At 40.3% G+C, this 27,690-nt stretch overlaps 3 protein-coding genes across 5 annotated transcripts in view; 1 reads left to right on the top strand and 2 right to left on the bottom strand.

Annotated features, from left to right (window-relative positions):
- The window catches only part of LOC121949861 (cyclin-dependent kinase 17-like), a 40,627-nt gene extending 24,457 nt beyond the window's left edge, over positions 1–16,170 (bottom strand). Inside the window, exons 1-2 of one of the 3 annotated variants that reach the window (XM_042495669.1) lie at positions 15,829–16,168; positions 1,481–1,629 (exon numbers count right to left, since the gene is read on the bottom strand). In XM_042495669.1, coding sequence (XP_042351603.1) covers positions 1,481–1,607 — 127 coding nt within the window. In that variant the 5' untranslated portion in view covers positions 1,608–1,629; positions 15,829–16,168. Of the gene's footprint in view, positions 1–1,480; positions 1,630–15,828 lie in introns of all 3 variants that reach the window. The other 2 variants (XM_042495670.1, XM_042495671.1) reach the window with 2 other exon arrangements.
- A 2,191-nt stretch (positions 16,171–18,361) lies between these two features.
- Positions 18,362–22,632, top strand: ucmab (upper zone of growth plate and cartilage matrix associated b). Its single transcript, XM_042495516.1, has 5 exons — positions 18,362–18,419; positions 18,546–18,608; positions 18,701–18,796; positions 22,354–22,452; positions 22,535–22,632. Exons 1-5 carry the CDS (start codon positions 18,362–18,364, stop codon positions 22,630–22,632), a joined length of 414 nt encoding a protein of 137 aa, XP_042351450.1.
- Positions 22,633–24,289: 1,657 nt separating this feature from the next.
- The window catches only part of camk1db (calcium/calmodulin-dependent protein kinase 1Db), a 32,470-nt gene continuing 29,069 nt past the window's right edge, over positions 24,290–27,690 (bottom strand). Inside the window, exon 11 of the mRNA XM_042496170.1 lies at positions 24,290–27,187. Coding sequence (XP_042352104.1) covers positions 27,033–27,187 — 155 coding nt within the window. The 3' untranslated portion in view covers positions 24,290–27,032. The remainder of the gene's footprint in view (positions 27,188–27,690) is intronic.

Raw genomic sequence — 27,690 nt, forward strand, 5'->3', positions numbered from 1 at the left:
AAACATGGTCTCTGAATAAAATCAGGCTGTGTATGCACTAGAAAGACGCAAATACTTTTGAAATTGGTGCTACATGACCAGAGAAAACAGAAAAGGGACACGTATGCACAAGAAGTATAAAACCTACAACTACCAGAATGCGCTGCGTCGTACCTGACCAACAAACGCTCGCACTGGTGGGTGCCATAATGTGTACTCATCCGTTTGAGACAATGGGGACTGGCACCAGCAAGCTAAAACTCTCTGAAAACATTTGAGGTGAGAAACCAGCAACGCAACAGAATCTTGGTTTCCATTTGATCATTTGAGCCTAGTTTTTACATTTGATGTCAGTTTTTTTGGCCTCTCTAAAGGGAAGTTTACCACATTTCATTCGCATATACTACCCATATTTCTTTGATACAAAGCTGGTTGAAAATTGGCAAAGGGTCCCTCTAGGTGACTAAAAGAGGATTCCCAAGGTTTGGACACAGGTGACAGCTGAAGGACAAAGTAAACCACGACTCACAAGGTGCAAACATCAAGCTTAAAATTCTGTTGGAGTATCATTAATGGCGAGCTGAAGCTTCCCTTTGTAGAAATCTGATGACATATTCAGCAGTTTAACTCTTGTCCTCTTTCAGATTCTAAGTGTTAGATAAAATTTGGATTTGGCTTTGGATAAGAGTGCTACATAAATATAGTCCATTAAATTCAGCAACTAAATCCCATTTTAGACACGCAGTTCATTACGTAAACCTGCTGGAAAGTTGACACGTCAGTGTGGTGTTTAAATAAATCCCTAAAATCATGGAGGCAATCTTGGTTGCTAATGTTGGTTAGACTGCAGTGTCCATTATACACTTAGAAATGGAGATAAGAAGTTATTCAACTGCAGTTAAAGTTTTAAAATTCATAACTGACGTAGTCTGTCAAAACACTTCTCGTCTTTCATATCATTACTTTTCCAAATCTGTGTAACAGGGGCAAAACATGACCTGAGCAATGCATATGTATCCCCAAATTAGCACCCTGTCATTTTTTGTTTAAATAAAAAACATTTACATAACAAAGACCTATTTTTAGTAGTGGATGATATGTATATAATCCTTCATCGCTGTATATGTCATGTTATGTCGATTAGCAACCACTGAAATTTGAACTGATACTTGTACCAATGTTACCTTTTTTTCTGTACTTTAAAGGGAGACTTTTTACAAATACTTCCATTTTAAAAAATGGGTTCAAGTCCTAATTATGGTAAAAATAAACTAAAACCAACCATTTTGTTTTCATTTCTTTAAGGGGTATTCTGACTGATAATACTATGATACCGTGAAACCGATGGTTATTGTACCATGAAAATATAATACCGTTGCAGCCCTAGGCGTAATGCAGGGTCTTTGTTGCAACCCTATCGTGCAATATCGGTATAAAAAGGACTTCTCTTGCTTGGAAACTCAAGACATATCAACTTTTATAAATTACTTCTAAAACTCACCGCTGTCCTTCAGACCGTTCTCCTCGATGGTCATCTGCTCTGCCAGCTCAGACAGCGACTCGTCGATGGTGTGACTGCCTCGTAACGTCTGAGAAAGACGCCTCTTGAATCGCTTCATTTTCTCCATGGAGCTCTCAGGAAGGGGAGGCCTGAAGACGATAAATACAACAGCACATATGTAAGTTGTGGTTGTAAGACGACGATAAGAAAAGATACAGCTTGTTTTAGTTTCAGAAGAACATTTCCACTATCTGTAAGCTGCAGTGTTGATGTGGGCCTTGACATTTCACTGATATAATCTGAAATGTAACCTGCCTTTAATTAAGAAGAATACACCTCATGCGCCTGCAGCCATGTTTCACAATCCCACACCAAGAGTCAAACTGAAATCAAAGGAGCTGTTAGTTCACCAGGTATCTTACTGGGCGAACAATGGCACGGACAAATCAGCACTCTGACGTTAATTATGACTCAGCTCATTCAGGCATATTACTTTACATTCCTCCCCCTGGGAAAACATGACAAGTTGGTGAGAGATTCTTACGGGTGAGTTTAGAGTACGGTCTCTGGCACACCGGACTGTAAAAGCAAATCCTAAACCAGGGGGATTTGCTGCTGAATGGAGCAGGACGAGCCCGGGCCACATCGAGTCCACATCACACATTCCAGCCGCATTTACTGTGTACATGAGAGTGAATGATTGTGAGAGCTAGAGACAGTATGTGTGTGAGAGACAATCTGTGTGACGTGAGAGAAAAAGAGCTGAAATCAAGACATCAGGATATTTGGAAATGTCTGTCAGGAGCAGATTACAAGCAGCCTCTCCCTGTGACCTCAATGCAGAGATCATGACTCTGCTACGACTGCAGATCTGGACATGTGTCTGTCTGTGACGATGATGAGTAAAGTCAGACATGAAAACACATGAGTAGTGCAGCCCCTCAGGGCTCGCTGCCTGTCACCTATTCCCCACTGACAGCCTTGTGTCTCCCAAATATCACTCATAACCTGATTTGTGCCCAGAGATGCAACAACTTACTCACACAGCCAGAGCCAAATAATGAGAACATGGCAGCGGAGCGGTATGCGGCTGAAACTAAAGCTGCCGTTTAAATGTTGATAATTTAAATCATCAGTTCAAGGACAGGCTCTTTCTTAAAACAATACTAACAATGCTACACATACACTGTAAACGTTTTATTCCTTGTCGTGTCCGTACTAGATGCAAAGATGTGAAGTGAGAGACAGAATCCACAGTCCTAACTCTGTGTAAAAATGCATTCAAAGTTCAGCAAAGTAAATATGTGACAAATCCAGTGGGGATCTCCAAAGTAATAGTATTTATATAAAATAAAAAATCCCTTTGTGCTTCCCTGGACAGCATTTTTGACAGCAAAATGTTTGGAAAATACCAGATTTCTGTAACTAGGACTGTGGAAGCCTCATATTATCTTCAGCTAAATGTAAGGAATGTATTTTTGCACAAAACAAAGACTGTTTCCCATCATTTCCATTGGAACTACAGCGGGTAGGGATCTCTTCTGCAGTAAATATGGGCAGTATCCCACTGGCTAGCTCATTGCCACTGCTTTACCCCTGTGCTCACACAGCTATGACTGCTGATATCAGGAGAGTGTCACTGCAGAAGCACAGCGACCACCCCCTGGTTTCCCCTTGGTTAACACCATTAGCTCTGTCAGCGTTGTTGAACTTGTTAAGTGCTCTTTATGTAGTTAGCACCATTAGCTGCTAGCTGTCGGCTCAGAGTTATGTCTCCAAATTGCTTACTTTGTCCAAACTAGTAGCTCACAATCTAAAAAGATTCAATTTACAAAAATATGAAACAGATTAAAGCAGCAAATCCTCACATCTGAGAAGCTGGAAATAAAAAATGTTTGGCCTCTGTGCTTAATAACTGAATACAATGATTAACAGATTGTTGGTGATTATTGCAGTGGAGATTACACACAACTGCCCAAACTGGAAAATCAGATTTAATTTGGGGAAAAAAAGAGTTAAAAAATGGTTAAAGAATTACAACAGATTCGGAAAAAAACATGACAACAGTCCCAGTCAATCAGTGAATAAAACTGGTTTTCAAACATGGCAAGTTGATTTAAAACTTAAATTTCATGTAAACAGCCTACAAAAATCAGTTTGTGAAGATACAGATTCAGCAGCTGTATGGCCTATTTCTCACCTGAGATACTGCAAGTTTGGAGTCGCAGCAGCTGGCTTAAAAAGTTTGTACACATGTACGCAGAGTTTTAAGAGGCAGTGAGCCTGCCCCCGTTCCCCTCCACACAGTGGACAGCAGCACCCGTCTGTCTGACCTGGGCTTAAGGCCAAAGCAAACTGGGACAGTGCAAAGACGAAATATTAAACTGCAGATCATGAGCACTTAAACTGCACAGGGAAACTTCATATATTCACAGCTTCAGATAGCAGTGAGGTAACTGAAAAGTCTTCATACCAAAAAGTAGTCACAAACAGGGCTATCCTGTTGGTCGAGTAGTTAAGTACCATGTAGACGTGATGTTCTTGGTTTGATTCTGGCCAGCGATCTTTATCACGACATGAAAGATTCATTTTCATTCATTTTGGCGAAAAAGGCAATGCCGTGGAGGGTCACAGATTGACTGTTACTAGCAACTACAGCCCTTTTGTTGTGTGTATATATATATATATATATATATATACATATATGATAATAATATATATGATAATCTTGTCTTGCCCACATTTATATACACTACACTTCTGTGCTCTTTGTCAAGCAACAATCAGTGTAATTATTTCGGGACCAAGATGAGGCAGGACGTAAACTCGACTGTCATAACAGCTTCACATCAGTCTGCTTCATGACACATCAGCTCCAGCACGGGCAAGCAGCCTGTCGTCTCCTGAACAGCTCGCTGCATTACCCTTACGACATCATGGGCACTACATAGAAAAAGTACACTCATTACACTGATGGAAAACTATTTATTCACCACTGCTGAAGGCTGTCCTGAAGGCTGTTTCGAAGGAGACAACTTCAGAGTTCAGAGTTAAGACTTGGCAGCAACGGTTTTCCAACATTTTTTCCCCACTGCAACTCACTAAAACACAGTCATATACAATTACTACACACAAAATTAATCTTCAACAATTTTGATAACTGAGTCATTGTTTCCGTCAGGCAAGAATGCCAAATATTTTGGGTTTTTGTTATTGTTGGTCAGACAAAGCAAGTTGTTTGAAAAAAAAATCACCTTGGGTTCTAGGAACTTGAAATGGATATTTGCAGTATTTGATAATTAACAAATTAACACAATTATTATTTGCAGGGCTGCAACTAACATTTATTTTTATTACTGGTTAATCTGTCCATTATTTTCTAGAATATTTAACAAAACTAGTAATTATTATATGTCAAAAATGGTGAAAAATGTCAATCAGCCACCCCAAGATGCATCCTCAAATGTCTTGTTTCCTTTATCGCCTCATTTTGCTGACTCGGTATTCCCTATAAAAAGTATGATTACAAAATAGGGGGACAAAGTTTTCTCGTCTTTAAGATGACAATGGAGGTAGTAACAGCGTTGAAGAGCATCAATGCAAAAGGGACAAGGGTAAGAAAGGTGGAATAATTTGAAGATGCGTTAAAAGGTAAGTAAAGTAAAAAGAACAGCAGCCTGTGATGTCTGCATATCGGCAAAACAATAAGGTCCAGGAGCTCCTAACAATCCAAGCAAAGGACGAGATCAGCCGCTGTGTAACAGACAGTAAATGATTGTTATTCCCATGTTATGCCATCGTTATTGTTTAGAAAACCCTGCTGGCACATATGCTATACATCACGTAAGAGGCCAAGGCTGTTGTGTTTAAATGTCATACTCCTTACAGCTCTTTTGCTTCTGCGATGCTGGCAGAAAATCACACACTTGAGCGGCATCATGCTGCCGTTGTTTGGTTCTATGTAAAAATGCAAAGGCAGCACAAAGAAGGGACTTTGTAACAGCCCGACAACACAATCTGTGTAAAAAGGGCTTATCTTAGATGAGTAAAGAAACCAGAAAATATTCTCATTAAGAAGCTGAAATATTGACTGCTGTTCTTGAAAATAACTCAAACTGATTAATCGTTTATCAAATTAGTCTGTGATTGAATAAACAGATGATGAATAATCAACTTATTGATTTATCAATTAATCTTTGCAGCTCTAATAGGTTGTAGCCCTGATATTATTCTGGAAAAACAAAATCACCGTGATGTGTTTACAATCATTGGGATAAACTCAAATCAGGATTATCTGGCACCAAAGTTGGGATAAACTGACAGGCCATTCAATGTTGCTTTTCACAGTAAATCTCTCTTCAGTTTCCATGGTAATATTCAGAGGCCCCTCTTAATTTATGAATGTATATGACGGGGATATGAGGGGGCGCATTAACATCTCGTAAATAACCAGGATATGACCTAATATCCAGCAGAGTCTGTGGATACAAATCACTTTCTGAGTGCTCAGTGGAAAGTTAATGGCAGCAATAGAGAGGAGGAGGAGGGGAGGGGGGGGGGGGGGGGGGGGGGGGGGGGGGGGGGGGGGGGGGGTTGGTCTACTGTGCACCCATATCCGCTGGCCCACGTTCCTGCTCTGGGATCGAGTGCGGAGCTTTGGACATGATCCCTGTTCCAAGCCTTATCCCTGCTCCCCTAAGTAGGCCGGTCTGAGGTCTGAGCTCCAGATCTGCTGGGAGGTGGCCAGAGTGGAGGAGGAGAACAGGGGGTGTAGTAGAGGGGTCCGAGCGCTGCGCTGATTCTGGATTTGTTGCCACAGCAACCCCACTGCTTTTTCCATGTCGAAAATGCAGAGCACGGCAGGAGACTGCATGCATGCTGATTTTCCATTGCACCCTATAGCAACCCCCACCCCACCCCCCTCTCTACTCCTCCAGCTCGCCGTCTGACTACGTCTGCATTTTCATCCCCTAAACCAGCCATCAATACCCACCATAACATCGCCTCAAAGACAATCTGACATCTCTTGCTGTATGCTAAATTGCATTTTCCACCTCTGTCTTCCTGGCAGTACAGTCTGCAGCAAGCAGTGAGGCGGAGATGCAACGAAACAGCGGCGGCGAGGGGGGCGGGGGGTTATGGATGCTGCAGTGGTGACAATAAACATATGCTTCATATGGATTCTATCCTTTTCCTGCTGCAGCCGCCAGCGAGCAGGGACTGTGCTGATGATGAGCACTTACAGGGTAGGAGTTCCCGCTGTGAGAAACCACCACCCCCCACGGTATCCCTATAATGCCAGACTAGAGCTCCACAAGCCACCATCACTGCAGAGGTCTGTGCAATTGTCCCACTTGTGCTAGATAGACCAATCACACCACAGCCACCATCACTGCCACAGGGTGCCTGCTGACCGGGCCACCCACAGAATAAGGAAAAGCAAGGTCGCAACCCCCTGTGACCCCTACAGGGTTCAGTTAACCACCTAACGTCACTGCTTTCAGGAAAGCAGGGGTCCTAGAAAATGCCTGCCTCTCCTCCCCTGGCTGCCTCGCACACAGGAGACGACAGAGAACAAGCGTGACTGTTGGCATGATTCACGGGTGAGCTCAGCATTGCTTTTCTAAAGAGCAGCCTTTTCTCATCCTGGCCAAGACAATGAGGACATGAGTGAAGGAGCTGGCTCCATTATGGGGTCTTATATAAAGGCTGCATTGTGCACAGTAAAAAGTAGGCTGTTTCAGAAGACGCAGGAGGTCGTGGTGTGCTGCGTGGTGCGGAGCTGAGCTGAGCATTAAAACCAGGCAGGCATGCTTCCCCCACACACTGCAGCAGGTGAGGTTTCACTTCAACAGTGTTTGAACTCATCCAAAAGCCAAGCACACCACAAAGTCTCATCAAATTTTCATCTTTCCGTTTGCTCTTTTCCATCCTCACACTGACACACTCTCTCTTCTCAACCTGCTTTCACACTTGTCACATGTGTCACCTGTGTCTGCAGGGCTGAGCGGCGCTGACAGACAGGTCAGTGCTGATGTGTGTGTGTGTGTGTGTGGGAAATACAACAGACGCCTCGGCCAGAGCCTGTGGACGAAGGAGGCCAGAGAGGTGACGCACGGCCGCAGATCTTACTGGCAATAAGATTCAACACTAGCTGATTAAGACTGCTGCTATGGTTACAACAGCTTGAGTGACAGGCGTGCTCCTCTCTAAGCTTCCCCTGTGGCCCGATACTGCCTGCAGTCAGACAGCACGTGAACAAGTTCAATATTGCAGGTTTGTTGCTGCAGTTTAATAGTTTATTGAGCTATAATATAGTTTTGCAGACTCCAAGAACAGATTTTACTGATTAGCAGCCAACAAATTCTGAATCTGTGTTGTGAAAAGGCCATGTATGTAGAAATAACAGTCACTTTTACTATTATTATCAATATTCTAGATTAGGGACGTTCAGAACGACTAATGAACAAACTCCCTGGCGTTTAAATGGAAGTTTAACTTGGAAAAAAATACAAAAATTGAGCACAATTTATAGGGTGAAAAATGTCTTAATCATGCAGTTTTTACGGCATCAATTATAGGGCCTAAAAAGCGGAGGGGGGACTCAGAAAGCCTTGAGTGAAAATTATTGTTTTGATTTACCTTTTTATTGCTAAGTAATCTGTGCAAACTAAATTGAAATTGGCTAAATGAATCGATTGAAGGCCTGAACTTTGAATAAAAAATAGTGGAAGCTGTCTGAGGCCCCTCTCACCCCTTAAACGCGCAAATGGTTTAGTCCGCCCCTGCAATGGGTACTGTCTCTAAATGCAGCTAGGGTCGAGTGACACTTGTTCAGCTGCTGGAGCAAAAACATGCACCTCTATGTCTTTCCACCCAAAAAGGAGAAATCAGGGTCCCAAAAATGAAAAGAAATACAACAGAAAAGAAAAGGAAAGAAAGCAAAATGACTTATGCATGGGGCCCAGAATTTGGCGCTACACCCTGACTGGAGCAGTCTTGGAATTGCATAAATTGGGTAAGACTGGAAAGCTGAGACTCTTTTTGATTCAACAAGCCCAAATTTATTCATGTGTGATGATCTCAGTCACCATAGTTGCCATTTCAATGTCGTGAGACCATTTCTTAAAATCAGACATCACTACATAAAATGACCTATTGTGACCTCTAGGATAGTCACAGCTTTGTGTAACTTTGCAGCTAGAAACTAGAGGGAGGGTTTAATGCGGCTAAAATGTGTGTCACCGTGTGCTATGATACTGCACATAATTATACAAAACATGACAACAACTTACACTGTTAAAATTTAATAAAAAAACATTTATCAGAAACAATATTATTAAGGAAAATAAATCTTTAGGAAGTGTGCCTTGTTAACAGCATTTTCATCGGGTAACGCAATCACTTGGCAAAGAGCCTATCATACGTTAAAAAAAGGATAAATATCTGTCATTAGAATATATTTGAATATGTAATTGAAATGTGCTCAATAATAAAACAATAATTTAAATATGTTTAACCAACTAGTATAAAATTTAACCAACTTTTAATCGACTAGTCTGCTGATCCCGCACATCCTTTTTCCAGATTAGGTCAGCTCACATATTTACACAACGTGGGCTCTACTTTGAATACACAATTTCACCAAGTAACACCTAAGTATACCCAAGTAAAACTAATTTAGATTAATTTCCCTTTATAAATACATCATGCATGACTAAACCATGACTTTTAATTTAAACACTCCATTCATATGAAAAATGATACATCTAAAGTACCACTTACACTTCACATGATAGCATAGTTTATGAATGGGATTAAAGGCCCACATGAATTGTGACAGATAAGCCTTGTGGACCCAGCTGAGATCAACAGATAGGGCCTGATTTCATCTGGCAGGCGGCAGACTTGTGTCACTCCAATATAATACATTTTTCCCCCTTTTTTTTGAGAGACAGCCAAAGTTCTGTGGCCTTAAATAAAAAACACTTTATTCTGGACTGTGAAAGTTTTACAGGTATAATATGTAAGGTTTTAGTTTCTCCTCACATTTGCTTAGATATGTTGATACTCTTCATTTATTCTTGGTGAAAGGCAGAATGATAATCACAGGCTTCTGTTTGGCTCATCAGGAGATAATCGCCCAGGCGCGGACTCATCTGATCTGAGCCTGAGTCAAGTCACCTGGCGTCCGTTTGTGAACAGAGCATTAGCATCAGAGAGAGCGACAATTAGCCTCCCCCTCCCTGCTCGTCTGCGCTCATCGTCACACCAGCAGCAGCCCCAGCAGGTCCTGATATCCTTTCATGGCTGTTAAAAGGGAACAACAGGCCAGGCTGCTATCTAAGTAAGGGCAGACGGCAGGACGGGGGTTATCAGAATATCAGTTTCCATATGATACTGCAAACACAAACAGCTCTCAGCAGCCTTTATAGCATTTTCAGACAGCCTGCACGCTAAGTACAGTTGTGTGTTGCACTCGAGGGACACTCTGCAGAAAGATAAGCTGGTATCTTGTTCATAAACTTTTTTCTGTCTGTGTTAGAGCTGCATGAAACACAGTTATTTTTAGTTAAGCATTTAAAGGGCTGCAACTACCAAATATTTTCATTATCCATTAAACTGCCCATTATTTTCTCAAGCATTCATTTGGAGTCTAAAGTGTGGTCTTCAAATAGCCAACCAACAGTCAAACATCTAATGACACTCAGTCGTCTCTCAGACATGATAAAGAAAAGCAGCAAATCCCCACATTTGGGGAGCTGTTACCAGAGAATGTTTAATGTGTTTGGTTGAAAAACTTCAGAAATAATTACATGATTATCAAAATAGTTGGATACATCTCCTGCCAAATAATTGTTTCGACTCTAATCAGTTTTATCTTGTAAAATGTCAGAAGAGATTTAAAAAAAATACATTCATTTATTTGAGGCAGCCCACCACAATTAAAACATCCACTGCCACAAAGGCATTTTCCATTTTCTGAGCTGGATCGTTCATTAGGGGTGCTGTTGGAAAACATTTGCTTTTTGGTCAGTTATCACAACACAGTTTCAGAGTGCAGAGCATACTGGAGCAGCAGAACGCAACGTGCATTGAGAGTGAAACTTAACCGTTGATTCTGCTGGGTCTAAAATTTTGCTTTCACTTGCAGCAGCTGCTCTTCTCATCCCTCAATCTTATCTGATCGGCTCTGTATGGATCAACAGATCAATTATCCTCCCCACAATTCACAAACTACTGCTGAGGAAAAAAAGAACTCATAGAGAGCTCCGCCTGCATTGTGCTCAGGGACCAACAAAAACCTCTGAGTTTAGAGAAAGGACAGAGAATGATACAGAGGGACACTAATTTAAAAGACAAGAGCACAATAACACGTTTTCTGTCATCGTCGTTCGTGTATTTTTCTGTAGAGGCTGTGCCCTCTGCCCTTACTTTTCTTATTTTCTTCTTACTTTCTGTGTTCTGGATGCTTTTGGGCACATACCCAACAGTGCTCAGGTGAGGTCAGAGCTTTAAAAAGGCAACGACCAGGTGGCAAACTGTAGGCAGCAGGCATCGAGAGACACCACACAGAAAAAACATAAATATAGTGAGGCCAAATGAGAGTGATCCTGGGGTTGGCTTTTACTTCCACTGGCTAGCGTGTTTACAGACAATAACCGACAATACCGCAAAGTGCACCTTTCACCTTTTGAAAGATGGAGTGACATCGTTTTTCTTGAGCTGCTTTCAGACTCCTTTTACAAGTATATAAAACCTTTAAACTCTGAGCAAGCTGGTGCCATTTTTTTCAAAAACATGAAAAAAAGGCAATGAGCAACTTGGTAAGAAATGTTCCACATACTGCAAGTTTGGTTTTTTTTTTTAAAAAAAAAAGCTAGGGAAAATGTAAGTTAAAAAAAAAAAAGCTAGGGGAAAGCCTATATTTATATTCATTATAACTACATATTTTAAAAAGTGTTGCAGAATCATTAGAATTCTTAAGCAACTTTTCCAAGTCTTGTTTTTTTTTACTGTTTTTCAGGTAATTTTCTTGTAGTCTTGTACTAATTTCCAACCAATTTTTGGGTCATTTATTCTTTCATTGCTCATTGCCCTCTTCCCATGTTTTTGTAAAACAAATCAGACAGATTTGCTCAGGTTTCAAAGCGTTGATAAAAAGAAAATATTGTGGCACGGCTTGTTCATCATGCTTCTTTTTCTGTCCCACTTCTAAGTTGTGAGAAACTCACTAAGCTTTGGATTAAATGGAAAATTGATAATTTTATTAAGAAGGGACTTATTTTTAGCCGCTGAACATTGGTCTACTTTCTCAATCCCTGATTAGAAACCTACTGAGCCAAGGTAGAGTGGGCCTGGGGGTTTCTAAATTCAGCTAATTAAATAACCAAACCCATGGATTTAACATGGTCTTTTATTAAACCAGTGAGAACTTAATTATGAACACCTCAGCACATCTCAAATATGTGAAGCTCTGCTGGCTGTAATAACGTTGGTTTGGATAAAGTGTGTGTGTGTGTGTGTGTGTGTGTGTGTGTGTGTGTGTGTGCGTGCGTGCGTGCGTGCGTGCGTGTGTGCGTGCCTGCGTGCGTGCGCATGCATGCGCTTCCAAATAAAGACCAGACAAGTGTTGAGACAGCTCCTGCAAATCCTGCCAAGAGTGACGGGAAAAACGGCAATATTTGTCCCTCACCTGTTTCAGACATTAATACTTCAGATGACGACCCAGATATGCGGCGTAAGATATTACAGTATAACTCGATCAAACAGGTTCTCAGCCAGCTGGCTCAGAGGCTGCCGCGGGGTCCTCCCTACCACCAGACACTTCCAAGACTCAGACTGAGATAGAGAATCAGGGAGTGGAGGCGGCCAGACTTGCAAGCAGCAGCATTTGTCATGTGGGGGCAACTGCATGTGAGAGGCCGGAGCTGCATGCCAGTGCCAGAGTTCTTGTGTTAATGCAGCAAAGAAAAGAGGAAGAGTTTGTATTCTTGGCTATCTATAGACAGGAGTGGTGCCTGTGACATAGCAGCTGCTCCCCAGAGAACGGTGACACATTAACCTTCAGCCAGCTGTCTTGGCCTGCCGCTTAAACATGAGCTCACAAACACACACTCAGAGAGACTCAACACTTGTATACCCAAAACCAGAACTAAAATCAGCCAAAAGGTCTATGAAGTTTGGTTTGAAGTCATTCTGCGTATCACTGCACGTTCAACAGTAGAGAATAAATCTCTGGCAAAAACACATCACATTCATGTGTATGCTCCGGTACACACACATACTCACACACACCCATACACATACTGGACCATCATCTGATCTGCACTGGGACTCGAGGGATCAGCACCGCGTGGCTACAGCTGTTTCACAGCGGGTCAGGTTACCCTGCCACCACCATCCCCAAGGCCCTCACCAAGGGAACGACACCACGTCAAACCAACACACACGGGTACACTGTGCCCCAACTGCCCCCTGCCCTCCTGCAGGTAGCGGGCTCAACACCAAGTATTTTGAGCCCAAAAAATGACACACCTCCTGAAGCTTCTGAATGACATACGTCTTTCAAGGAAGCTCTGCAGCTTGCAACTATCAAACTGAAACCTGCTCATAGGAAATGAGAGAAAGTGCTTCACCAGCTTTTTCATTCAGCAAAACCATGTAAACTGTTAAGACTGACAGGTACGGCTGAACCTCAGTACTTTTTTTTTTTGGTACTGAACAAAGTGTTTCTCTAGGACAGTATGAAAAACTGTCAAAAATGTTCACTGAATGCTTGTTTCTTTACCCTTTTTTTTATTTAAATCAGAGAGTTTGTGGTTCTTGATTCTTGGTCAGAAGCTAAACAAAATTTAACATTTGAGAAGTTCGGAAAGGAGAAATATAGCTCTGTAGAAAAACAGACTTTCCTCAAAATATGGTATTGTTTTGGTATCAGTTTGAATATCAGAAAGCAAAACCCAGCCATAATAGTGTCAAAAATATTAACTGTCAACACATACCAACTCTGAATATTTGAAACAGTTTCAATACTCATTTTCCAAAGTATGAAGTGGTATACATCGATTCCAGCTGAGTTTTCTTGCTCTCTTATTGTTAATGTTTACTGAAGTCATTCTGCTCTTCTCTACTTACCAAGAAAATAAAAGTCCTTTTTGTGATTTCATAGCCTCATTTTATTTATTTTACAGTAAAAAAAAATATTAAATGTCATGCTGTAAATGTCAAAGTTTTCTCTGTGGTATTGAAAATCATATATCATTTCAATATTTTTCAAGACATGATATCGAAAGTAAGAAACTATCGAAGTAAGTATCATCAAGTGACATCATTGGGTCCTATATAAGTAATAACATTTGCTTTCTATGATATGATCTTATGTTACTATTAGTTGCTAAATCAAATAGTCAATCAGCAGAAAATTAATCAGGAACTAATTTGATAATGGTAATGTTTTTAAGTTAAAGTCCCAAAAATCCCCAGATTCTAACTTCTCAGATGTGAACATATGCTGGTTTTCTAACTCCTCTGTGATTGTAAATGGAATATTTTGGATTTTGGACTGTTGATATATATAATTAATCAATAAATTGAGAAGCTAAATACCGAATTAACTGATAGTGAAAAAAAATCATTAGTTGCAGCCCTTAAGTTAATGACATTTTTGTTTTCTGAGCTGCATAATTAATCGAAATATTGTCAAAACTGAAATTTGGCCAAGTGCAATATCCAGGTAAAATCTTTTACAACATTATAAATCATGCACTGTGGTGCTACAGAGATACCCCTGCCTACAAATCATACTCCAGATATAAGGGACATGCTTGTTTGGTACAGACTCAAGCAAAAATCTAATTATCAACAGTATGACGCAATAAATTACCATTGCCACAAAAAAATCTCACGTCACAATTGCGATATCTAAGAATTATTGCAATGTAATTTATTCCAATGTGGTACAGCCCTAACTAAAAACTTACAAACATAGTTATTAAAGTTTCTGTTCTACACATATGGAGGGTTTTCTATGCATAATAGTGGAACATAGTTACATAAACATTACATTTCCCTTATTTGCCCCAAGTCAGTGGACTTAGTATAAGGCAGTTAACAACACAAGTACAATAAATGTGGCAATAAATACGTAACCACGTAGGCTCCTGGGTGTTTTCACACCAAATGAACTTCCTCATCACTTTGCCATGAGCATCCCTCCCCTTCTCCAGAACAATGATGTCTTCCTTTTGGACATCCTGCTAACTGCACATTCATCTCTCACCCACACACATACAGTACACAACCACACAGGTTAACTCCATAAGTGCAGGAATTCATTGAAAGCTTGCTCTTGTGGGCAAGATTCCTAGAAAAAGCTTTCTCAAACAGAGATCCATGCAGGCTCCTGTCTTTACCTCCTGGCCTTCCCATAAACAGCTGAGAGAGCTTAGAGACTGTTTGCTATTTATGATAGGGTGGTGCATAAAGGGGATGCATGTCAAATGTGTTTTTAAGCACTGGAGAAATCTTGAGTTTAAATTTGTGATCTTTCGTCCAAATCACTTTATTCTATGTCTCATTAAAAATTTGGTCAAAATTAAGACTGTTCGCATGGGGAAGACAAGTGTGAAAGCCTGAGGTGCTTTTTTAAGTCCAGGATTTCATTTTCAACTTTTAACTTTCAAACATCAGGATAAATTTTAAAAGTCTAATATAATTAATGTATGGTTGACATTTTCCACCAGTCACTCTGGGAAGCTCAATAAAAAAAAAAGGAAGCCCCCCCCCGTGATAAATAAAGAACAGTCCCTTAGAGCTGATGACTGTGTGTGTTTGAGCTCAAAGGCTGGTGCAGTTTTCACGGTGCTTTCCAAGTAGTTTGAGAAAAAATGGACCAGAGAGACATCTTTAAAATGTGGGTCAGTGAATGTTTTGGTGGCAAGTATACAAGACGATACACGCAGAGCAGCTAGCAGAGCCCTCCTCCCTCTTACAAGCAAACCTCGTACAATTTAGTGACAACTAAACCAGCCAACTGCTTGTGCTAATGTGCGTTTAACAACACACACATGTTTAAGGGCAGACACGGTGAAGCATTAGCAACTCTGAACTTAGTTTCATTTATGCTGCATGTAGCTCAGCTCGCAGTTTGTTTTAGTTAAATGCGGCCATTCACCGGTGAATGGGACAAACAGCTCACACACAACAAACGGCTGCACTGAGGGCTGTGAAGTAAACATTGTCAAGCCCGTTTGGTGTCAAAGCAGTGCGGTGTGAATGTGTGTCACCGCCGTGGTTCAACATTTGGTAATTTCACAGAAACTACACCGAAAACGTGTGTGACTCACCAGAAACGATGAGCGTTGCTCCGACCGGAGTCCCCGACCTCGGAGCTTCTTCTCAGGCCGGATGCCGTCTTTCCCTCCGAGCGTAAAAAAAACGAAAAAACAGCTTCTTCTTCTTCTTTGTGGTTTCGGTGTTGTGGTACTTCTGCTCTTCACTGTCGCTTATATCCGCAGGGTTGTAGCGTCCAGCAACATGTTTGTAATGGGCTTTAAAGTTTCACTCTCGGTAAAAAATAGGAAGCACTGTTGTTGGGTTTTCGACCATGGCAGTGTGAGAGACGGTGGTGATTACTGGTTGATCTGAGCGTGTCCTCTGCCTGCTGACGCTGCCTGCTGCCGCCACACAGCTGTGTCATCAACGTGTCAGCGGCGAAACAGCGACACCCATCTGTCGGGACTAGGAACTGCAGGGACTCTGTCAGCGCGGCACCACAGCGGGCCCTAGTGGAGGAAATGCTGCATTCATACTTTTCTTTTCTTTTCTTTTCTTTTCTTTTCTTTTTTCTTTTTTCTTTTTTAATAAAAATATACACCATACAAAGACATCATCACAGTGTAATGTAAGTAAAAGTACAGATATCTTGCCAGAAAATTACTGACACTTTTTTCCCTTTTTATGTCACACTTTTTTCAGTCACACAAAGTTTTTTTTCCCATTCTTTATTTTACTTTCTGTGACTTTTTTTTTACATGGGTAGGGATTGCTTGAGGGAAGGGGTATTTAATCTGCATACAAGGCAGGGAGTATCTCTTTCGGCCTGCAGGTCATCAATAGTGACGTGATTTTTTAAAAAATCAGGAGATTGTAATTGAAACAAACATCAGAGTGCAAAAAATATAATATATTTCATGAAATATTTTTTTGATGCCTGTGTTTTAAATAGGAAAATTACCCAAATTCAAAGCCAAATTTGGTTTCAATGCCATAACTTACTGTCACTATTCTAGCTCCAGTTCAAGTGGGCTTTTCTTGTAATATGATTTAAAATATATAATTATAATCTTATGAAAATAGTTTTGAGGGCATTTTTCCAATTTTTTTAAATGTTCTCTTTAAAAAATGGTTTTCAGGTCTTTTCTTTTTACCTTATACCAGTTTCTTGCAGTCTGTGGGATATTTCTTGCCAAGTTGCTTACTGCCTTTTAACCTATGTTTTCGAAAGAAACCTTGGTTTAAACATCTTGTAATGTGTGTCTGAATGCAGCAGTTAAACTGATGTTGATCCAGGTTTCAAAGGGTTAACCTGTTAATTAACACACAGACAAACACTTTCAGTTGACTTCAGTGTACTAATCCATTTCTTGTAATATATCCAAATGGTACAAATTAGAATGGTTTTCCTTCCACCTACATGTCCTCATCATTCACCTGAAACAAACTTACAACATATATTCTGAAACCCTCCCTCCGACTTCCTCTCTCTTCCCTGAGCAACAATCCCTCCTCCCTGAATTGCCCCACAAAACAATTTAAACATTCAGACTTTTCTGGGGCACAGCCAGAATTCAGGTGGGGAAGAAGAAAAAAAACTCTAGCAAACAGAGGCCTGCATACTTTACGGCCTGCAGCACTTTATGCAGGAAGCGGAGAGAGAGCGGCCTTGTTGAGGGGCCTCTTTCAGCTGCATCTGCAAAGGAGACATTTGGAAAGGAAAAAAACAGAGTTTGCTTTATTTATTTATTTTTTTGTCACAATTTTTTAAGCAACATCTGTGTTTTTGCTGTCTACCAACCTATGTGGGTATTAACCAGGCAGGTGGTGCATATTTACTCTTTAAGTTTTCCCTTCTATGGCTGAGCCAGGCCCTCAAGTAGGTCATTCTTTAAAACGTGAGTAAATTGATTTGCTTTCTTTCAAAAGCATGGGGAAAAAGGTAATGAGTATCTAAACAAGATGTGGCCAAAACACTGAATTAAAAAAACAACAACAACAACATGAGAATGTACTAGAAAAAGTACTGATGAAAATGTTTGTTTTTTTTTCCATTACCAAATTTTAATTATAAAATTGTTTTAATTATAAATATAGTTTTCAGGACATTTTTCATTTTTTGGATAATTTACTTACAATTCTCCCCTTCCCTTTTAAATCTAATACACTGGTCATTTTCTTGTCACCTTTCACTACGTTTTTTTACAGTTTGTGGGACATTTCTTGCTTGGTTAGCCGTTGCCTTTTTTCTCCATGTTTGCGAAAGAAATCAAACCAATTGCTCAGGTTTCAAGGATCAAATGGCTTGTGAAAGGTGTCTAAACACAGCTCAAGAAAAGTTGTATTGATTCAGGTTTCAAAGGGTGAAAGGACCACAATATCAAGTCAAAATGGAATCATAAGCACCTTCCTGTCACTTAGAAACCCTCTCTGCTGTTTGTGGGATTCAGCCTCTTATGAGATCGGAACTGTCACTCCCCCCTCTCCTCTGACAAGCAGTCAATATTCCTTCAGGCTCCCACCCCACCTTTCACATACTCACCTCTCCCTCCTGGTCGTCCACATTACTCATATCTCTGAACACATTCAAACACAAAGCTGAAGATGTCCTGGACGTATGCAACCATCCTGGCTCTCCTCAGTGTGCTCCTGGCACTTTCCTGTGAGTCTAATGGAGGAGAATATACATCAGGAGTCTTTGAAGGGAAAAAAGTGTTGTTTGTGTTCTTTATTATTCATGCAAAGGTAAGCACCGGAAGCCTAATTCATGTTTTGTCCTCTGACCCAGTGTCTCCAGAGGCCGACTCGGCAGCTGTGCCCAGCAGCTCAGGCAGAGCTAAAAATCCTCAAGGTGAGGACAGAGCTGCATCAGCTGTACCTTCACATCCCCTCTTTTTATCACTTAATGTTGTGAGCTGAACCTCCTCCTGCTCCCCACTGCAGGTCCACAGAGGAAGATCTTCCTGAAGGAGGCAGATGCCTTAAACTTCTTCAGAAGACGCAACAGACGAGGCGCAAAATCCCAGGATGAGATTAACGGTGAGTTCACTCTGGGTTTGTTTGTGACAGTTTGAAGTCAGGTCAGGTCAGCTGAGGTGGTGTGTGTTTGTGGTCATTGTTGGCACCTGGGTCTAATTATGCAGGACATTTTGGCGGCAGAGGTACACTCACACTAACTTCTTCACTGTTACGCATTGACTGACCTCATTATATTGCAACCAAATTGGTGAAAATATTAACGATTTATTATAAAACTATTTATCCTTAAAAATCAGTTTTTCTCATTTTCAGAGTTATCCTGCCGTTACACTGTTCATTACTTGCACTCACTTTATTTATTTATTAGTGAAATATAATTCTGAAGAAGGACGCAGGGGACACGTGCCCCTCAGTATTAAGAACATGTGCATTTATCTTGTCCTATATGAATATAAAAGTTGCAGAGAACTTTTAAGCAAAATGACAAACATTGACAAAATGTAAGACATTTACATCATAAAGTTGTGCACAAAAACTCACCAACATGCAGGAAATTAAGTGTTTGGTGTTTGAAATGTTCTTGCAAAAGACCCTCGGATCCCCCATTTAATATGTGTCACCCTCAATGTCGGAATGAAACCTACTTCTTCAAGTTGTTTATATGATCAGTGCTTTGAAAAACAAATGGAAATAAAAATTTGTGTGCAGGTGAGGAAGACCAAAGACGGGCTTACCTAAAATCTCACCTAAAAGAGAAAAACCCCACAAATAAATGACAAAATAAATAAATAAATTATGCAAAATAACATGTTGATTGACATGAATATCATTTATCACATTCTAAATTATAATTAGCTGTCAAAGAAGAGACAGCACTATGTTGAAAAAAGAACCCAGATGATTTATTTCTTGATTCTCAATATAGATATGGACAGGCTGCTATAGATAACTGCAGTAAAGGTGGAAGACAGTATCAAAATTATTCTATCAAAGCACTTTTGAGAGTAATTTTGTGTATATAGACAAACACAATAATTCCTGAAACTAGATTTTTTTTTAAAAATGCAGTTTGAATAAACAGTGAGAGCGCGTTATTGACAGCCTGAGTGTTTGTATGACTGCCAGCAGCTGCTAACTGTTCTGTGAACCCTGACTGACCAGAAACCACCTCAGACCTGTCTGATCACACAAGCAGCTCTGCCTCCTCTGCTGGAGGCTGCAGCAGGAGCCACAGGGCAGCATGGAGATCACACACTCACACACACACACACACACACACACACACACACACCCCTCACAAGAAACTCAGTGAATAGTAACAAGCGTTGAGAAAATTCACATACTGTACACTGTTTGACATTCTCAAGTGATTTACCAGCACTGGTTATGTACAGTTCTGCCAACAGGAAGGTGAGAGCACACACTGCTGCTCTGAGCTTGAGTTGTGTAACATGTCGTGGGTCTGTGTGCGTGTAACAACAACAAAAAGACACTTTGTGCAGTTAAAAGCAGGGATAAAGTGAACACAAAGCAGTAAACACAGTGAAAAGACCGAGATGGACTGAGAGTGAGTGGGTGAGCGGCTGGTTGGGAGTTGAATGTGGAATGTGCCGACACACAGGCAGAAAGGGGTCAGAGAAAAACCAAGTTTAAAATGTGAGACAGATAAATTGTGCTCACTTTGAAGAGCCTCTCCTGCTGCATAATGACATAAAAGCACAACATCTCGTTGGCAGGCAAATTAAATTTGCAAAGGAAAATATTTGATAAATGTATTACATGTTTCAGTAGGTGGATAAAGTGAATTTGAAAGTATTGACATCAAAATATAGACATCAGTGTCTAAATGCTGGTGTTTGACTTGTTGTGGGAGCTGGTGAGCAATAAGATCTGCTGTGGTGTATCAGGTCAAGAAAATGATGAATAACGCTGCTGTGCAGAGAGAGATAAACTAAAAATAAGGTGCCCTTAAATGTTTTCATCTGCAAGTCAGGATACTGATCTGCAGTTCATCTTCCAATCTGATAAACATTAAATCTTGTAATATGAAACTTAGTGGCTTAAATTCTCAGCACGAGTTTCGGCTCCAACATGCACAGACTTGTGCTGGGAATCCTGGTAAAAGGTCAAAGGTTGTGACTGGACTTTGGAAAGGTTAGCGAGGCTATCCCAAACCTTTCTTATCTTAGCTAATGGCTCTCTGATGTTACTGCAGTCAGTGTGTGAGTTTCACTAACATGACAGATGATTAATGTGCTGGACTTCTTCATATACCCGGTCCTGCTGGCCAGAGGTAACACGCAGGTCACTTGTTCTGTGTCTATATTAGTACCAACTTGGAAACGGATCCAAAATGGAATCCATCTCTACGAAAGAGACTGTCATGTTGGAAAATACACACTTGACTGACTAACAGACTGATGAAGTCTCATAATAGCTTCTGATGAACCCATGACTTCTTTGTGCATACTGTACATGCTTGTGATTTTTGCATTAAAGGAATATTTCACCCCCAAATGAAAGTTTGTATATCATCTTTTTGGGAAGTACTGAGCATGCAACTAAATAAATGAGACTTGGATTAGAATTAATTGGATTATATTTAGGATTATCATTAGTTTTGTGAGAGTTTCTAAATGGTTATTTTGATATGGTTTTGCTGTTGTTAAATGGAGACCACTTTAATTCAATAAGAATTTTCTCATTTTTTTCTCATTTTGTGAGTAAAATATTCCTTTAAGATTGACTTGAAAATTGTAAACTTATTGTTTAATTTTGCTTTCTACCCACGTGTATATTTCTGGATCTGGTAAGAAGGGTGAGATTTTACTCACTAGACTTCTTTCTCTCACGTAGGGGTCCAGGTTTTTGTGTTTATGAGTGTCGGCCTTGGCAACAAGCAGCTTCTGTGAATCACAGCTTCACCACAATGACAGCTTTATGAAGTTCACAAAAAGCAGCTTTTGTTCAGACACGGTGATTCAGTTCTGTGGTATTTTTTGAGATTGTAGTTTTGTGATGTTTAACCGTCATTGTGTTGAGTGTGTGTCTATTCTTGTAGGTGAAAGTGCGCTTCCTCTTTAAATGATGCAGTTTAATTTTCAGATTATGTCATATTAATCGTCCTCTCTTTGATAGAGCATATTCAGAGAAAATTGTTGTACTTTTTTCCGTGTTGTACTTAACACAGAATTTTATCCAGTTACTGAGCTAGATGATATAAATAATAACCCTCCAAAAAAGTCAGGTGATTGTAAGTCATTTTCTCTAAACTTGCTCAACCAGCTCGTTCAGTTTAGATGCCTATTAAGCAAAACCTATTAGAGAACACAAAGTTTTCTGATTGTAAATTTTTGTTAATATGATAAATCCAATCCAAAATCCAATAATTCCACAATATATTTGTTATAAATATTATATCAGCATAATTTTTGAACATCTAGATGTTTTCAATGTAAGTAAAGTCACTTATACAGGTAACTTAAAGGTGATACTGCTAATAACAACAACAATGAATCAATATGTATTAAAAAAATATGACCATAAATAACTGAATCTGAGATTTTTATCATTCTACACTCAGTCAATTCATCCTCCTCCTCCTCCTGTGCTTGCAGTTGAGCAGAGGCTGACTCTGGCTGCGGATGAACGAAAGAGAGAGTTTCACGAGGAGAAGAGGAACGAATTTGAGAGCTACGCTGAAGAGGAGCATGATGGTATATCTGATGTAGATGAGAGCGACGAGCTCATTCACTCGACCTACTCATTCATCTACTAAAATTCTCATGATCTTCCCAGAACAAAACGAGAGGAGCAGAGAGAGCACCGAGCAGTGGAGGGAGTTTCACTACGACGGGATGCATCCTCCTCAAGAGTACAACCGTCAGTCCATCTGAGACAGAGGAGAGTAAGAAAGGAGAGGTGGTGCTGTGAGCTTTTAAAGAAACTTCTACACAATGAGGCTTTTCTCCTCTGACACTGACAGTAAACACATCAGCTACAGAATGAGATATTCAGCTTGTTTTTAACCCTTGTGTTGTTCCTCCTCATTGTTTGGGAGCTGGTAAATCCCACTGCTGTGTGGGTTTTTTTCCCGCCAAACCTTTACCTTTCTTTGAAAATGAGTTTAAACTCAGCATGAAGAAAGGTGTTTAAATGCCTCTCTTTGTCACAAACTGGGCTTACACATTTAATAGAGGTGGCACAGTACAGAAATAAGCATAAAACGTTATTAAATATATATCCATTTTATATAGGGCTGCAACTAACAATGTCATTATCAATGAATCTGCATTTTGCTTTTTAATATTATTTGTCTAGTCTACAAAATATGCCACAATTTCCCCAAAACCTAAACTGACTTAATTAAACAGCCAAAAACCAAAAATAGTCAACTCTACAATATAGTGGACTAAGAAAAATAGATAATGTCAGAAGGAGGTGACTGTTGCCACTGAAACCCACCAAGTGATAGCTAGACTAAGAGAAACTAGTCTGGACGTGTGAACTCAACACAGACATCTTCTAGCTTGTAAGCGTGTTAATTCTACTACCACGAATACAACAAACATTACTGTGCATGGCGACACGAGCAAGACTCTGTGCTCATCTTCATTTCTCATCACTCTCACCTACCACCTAGACCACCTTCCAGCACCCAGTGTTCAAAATATGATTACAAAAAACCCCAAGAATAATAATGAATACATATATAATGACTGCAACAGAGAAATTGGAACCAGTTAATAATTGGCAGGTTTGCTTAAAAAAAGCAAAAATAACCTAAAAGGATATTCACAGACAAAGATACTGTATGTACTTATGTTATCCTTGATAGGGAAGGTAATAATGTTTGGGAGGAATTAGAGCCCATAAAAGTTCCTGATTAGAACACACTTTTACAAAACAGAAATCCAAAAACACTTTTTCCAGGACTATTGAGGAGTAATGCTGCATAAAAACATCCTGTCAGCTCCAATCATAGATAGAAAACAGATGAAAATCCACTGTATTTAGCAGTTGGAGTCTCTGAAACTCCAAACAGAAGCCTGTGGCCAACTCCTGAAATAGAGTTAGGAAAAGTCATTAAGTGCTGAGAAGATTAAATTTTGTTAAGTATGTTTTTAAGCTGTTAAGGAGGCCTGGGTTAAAAAGATGTGCAATGAGTTTATTCTATACACCAGAAGAAGAATACATGTGAATAAACTGTATTTACTTAAATACACACTGTGTTTACTCTACATTTACTAACTTGTGAAGACATTAGTTAAATCTTCTAACACTTAATGTTTAGAAATGTGTCCAAACTGTAACTAACCTGATATTTACCTCCTTTCAAGAGGTGACAACTTGTGTAAAAAAATAAAATAAAAAATTGAAAAAAGCCTCTTTTTGTTACATGAATCTCTGAAGCACATTTCTGCAACAACTTTATATACATGCAAACTGAGTGACTTTAAATGCTTCATATTTTTGCTTTCTGTTGATGTTTTTTGTAAAGCCATGGTTGGGGGAAAGGGAAGACCAAAATAAACACTCAAGACCCAAGCTAACTGTGTTGTTTAGATTTGTATTTACAGTAAATATTCAATATTCACCACAACATTTCTAGATAATTCAAGATGGCAGAGCCCTCAATACTGGGCATGTTCTGGTGGAGTGTCATTTATTCCCCATTCATGTTCAAAATCAAATAGAGGTACCACAGAGAAAATACAAAGACAGATCCGTGCTCTTCTCTGTGTGAGAGTCTTTGGAGAGCGAGCGGGAGATAGAGTGAGAAAGAGTCTTTCTGCTAAATTCAACAGGCTGGTATGAAAGCACAGTGATTAAACACAGAGTGAGTCAGCTGTTCTCAGACCAGCCACTTCATGAGCAGAAGCAGAGCATGATATTACCACTGCTGAAACTGTACACTACTGATTTCACTGATTCTGCAATAGGTATTGAGATACATTTTACATTTTTACTGGAGACATGAATGCACACTTCACTGATAAACACTTTCTTTTAATCCAAATATAATTCAAGGTTTATAAAAAACAGTGTGTAAGATTTAGAGGGATTTAGGGGCATATGAGGATTGCAGATTGCAATCAGTGCAAACTTCTCCCGGTAAGGATTCCTTCAGTGTTCACTATCCAGGAGGTTTTTATCGGTAGCCGAATTATCCATTGAGGTCCCTTCTTCTCCAAAACAAACGTACTAGGTGATTAAAACTGGTAAAAACACCAAATAAAGCAATTTCACGTGATGTTTTTTTTTCATTTCTTCCATTGCTTGTGGAGGGGCTGCTTATGGTGGCTGCCGTGAAAACATGAATGGCCAGCCCGTTCTCACTCCCAGAGTGTCAAGTACCACCACTTTGTTAGTGGACCCCCAGTGTCAGACACCGATGCACAGAGGCACCCTTCACATCGGAATGATACACATCTGGCATGTGACACCACCATTAACTACCTTAATATGAATAGTAAGAAAGTCAACATAGGGAGGGTGGGAATGGAGGTGTATGGGTCAAACAACCTCGGGACTTTCACCTGGGAGCCCTCGGTTTGTTTTCTGCGCGAAACCAAAAGTCAGTGGCGCTATTTTAATTTTAATAACGTATTGTGTTAGTATGTGTAGCATGCAGCAATAGTGAGGTATATCATATGACGTTACATGACGTTTATGGTTACGTTTTTTTTTTTTGTAAACCAAACCACATGTTTTTGTTTCCCAAACCTAAGGAAGTAAACAAGGTTTTTTTTTTTTACCTACCTTCTAAGTTAATTGTTAAAAGACTATATGATTATAACAGAAGTGTATTTTGAAGAGACACAATGCATGTAACAAGCTTGAACATCCAAAATTACTGCATATTTTGACAAGTAGGTCCACAGACAAAGCATCAGGATTTGACGAGTTGGGATAAGACTGTGTTGGAATGGAGCCCTATCTAGAGCCAGTGTTTGGTTAGTCTGTCCTGGGCTTCTGTAGAAACATGGCGGTGCAAGATGACAGACTCCATGTAGGAGGACCTGCTCACTATGTAGATATAAACAGCTCATTCTAAGGTAACAAAAACATGACAATTCTTATTTTCAGATGATTTTACACTAAAGAAAACATACGTGTTATACTATATTCCATTTTTGCCAGTATATCCCCCTAAATCCAACACTCTGGACCTTTAAGGGAAAAACAATCCATTCAGTGTGAGTTACATTACACTCATACCGTCAGTAATGATGGATTTAAAGAAAGAAAGCATCCGTCAAACTCTCCCAGTGGCACATTACAATAATATGCACAGTTTGGAGGTTTTACCTTTCAGCTATTGCCCTATCAGAGTCCTCATCAGCAGTGAGAGGGGTTTTGTTGGCTTCATGATGGAGCATTTCCCTGAGAACTGGTCACACAGCAACAACACATTGTTGCCCTCCTGTGGTCAAGGAGAACTTCACAGTCACGTCAAAAAAATGAACAGCAATTACAAAGTAACAACTATTAGATACCCTATTTTATCACTTAATAGACAGCTCTTCAGTCCAGTCTAACAACACATTTACACATCCCTTACAAAAGTCAGAATATATTGTAAGAAAATAAATAATCCAATACACTTAGTGCAAAGCACTGGCTCTCTCACCTATCACAGCCATGATTGAAGCCCGCCGTCCAGCTCGTATTTCCTGTCGACACACTTTAAAACAAAGAGATAACACATACTGTCACACTGTTGGGAGCCATTGTAGCAAATACTACAGCAAATTAACAAGAGCTGTTAAAGAAACTACAAGAAGTTCAGAGTGCAGGTGATGTCACAATTTTTTTACCACAGCTTGAAGCTTAAATTTCACTTGTAAAACACGACTCCACTCAGCAGTTCCAGGCAGGATATTTACACAAGGCATAAAACGGAGTGTCCATCTCTCAACACGCTCGCAATCCAAACTGATAGCAGCTTCAATAAAGAGTTCCCTTTGTGTGGCACTTCCCAGCTGCTTGTTTATCTGCCACTCAATCATGATCCAGCATTAACATGGCTTCCACAACAACAACTTCTGCTGAGCATCATCCCCGCTGTACTTCCAGGTCTGATAAGACGGTGGGGAGGGAAGCAGCCAGGGTGCCATGCTGAGCCATGGTAAATGGAGCTAAGCCAACGCTCCTCAAATTCCTCCCGTGGTTAGCAGAAACAGATGGGAGGATGCGGGATGGGAAAACTGGGCGACGGCGTTGAGGCCTGGGATGGTTGAATCCCGTCTCAAAGCTCGGTGGTCTCCCAGCTTACCTCCCGCGGAACCTGGCGTCATTTAGTCCCAGTGTGGATGACCGTAACAGTGGAGGGTCGGGGCCGTGATGGCTCGGCCACCACAGACGGTTCCTCTCGTGTAGGAGAGGAGGCATCTTCAGAGTCATGATTGTACACTTTAACAGCAGAGGGCAAAGGTGCTATCGGGGGACCTGTGGAAAACATAGTTTCAGCAAAGAGTTTCATGTTGTTAACTTTGTTTTATTTGACAAGCAGGAAAAATTAGAGTTCAAAGGTAGGTTTGGAAATGTTCTGTGCTTTGATTATTGTCAACAAATTGTCCTGAAAAGACCACAACCATCAATGTGTTTTTATTTTATCAGGCCATACTAGAGAGCATAGTCAGATATGTGTTGTCACTGTACATCTAAAAACTAAGCTTGCTCATCTACATACACACCGCCATGAAGGTGATGGGAAGAAGTGAATACCAGCCCCTCCAGTCGATGTCTGAGCAGTCTGTTCTTGCAGTCTAACTCTTGCCCTCTGCCAGATGATACAAATTTCCCCACTGCAAACTCAACCATTTTAAAAACTGATTTGTTCCTACCTCCATCAAACTTTTAAACAATGCTGCTTAAGACTGGAGGGATTGTGCAATAATGTTATGTACAGCGGGGTGTGTGCAATATGAGTTCAGTGCAATGTATGTGCA

This window comes from Plectropomus leopardus, chromosome 11 (genome assembly GCF_008729295.1).
Source record: "Plectropomus leopardus isolate mb chromosome 11, YSFRI_Pleo_2.0, whole genome shotgun sequence".
Taxonomy (NCBI): Eukaryota; Metazoa; Chordata; class Actinopteri; order Perciformes; family Serranidae; genus Plectropomus; species Plectropomus leopardus.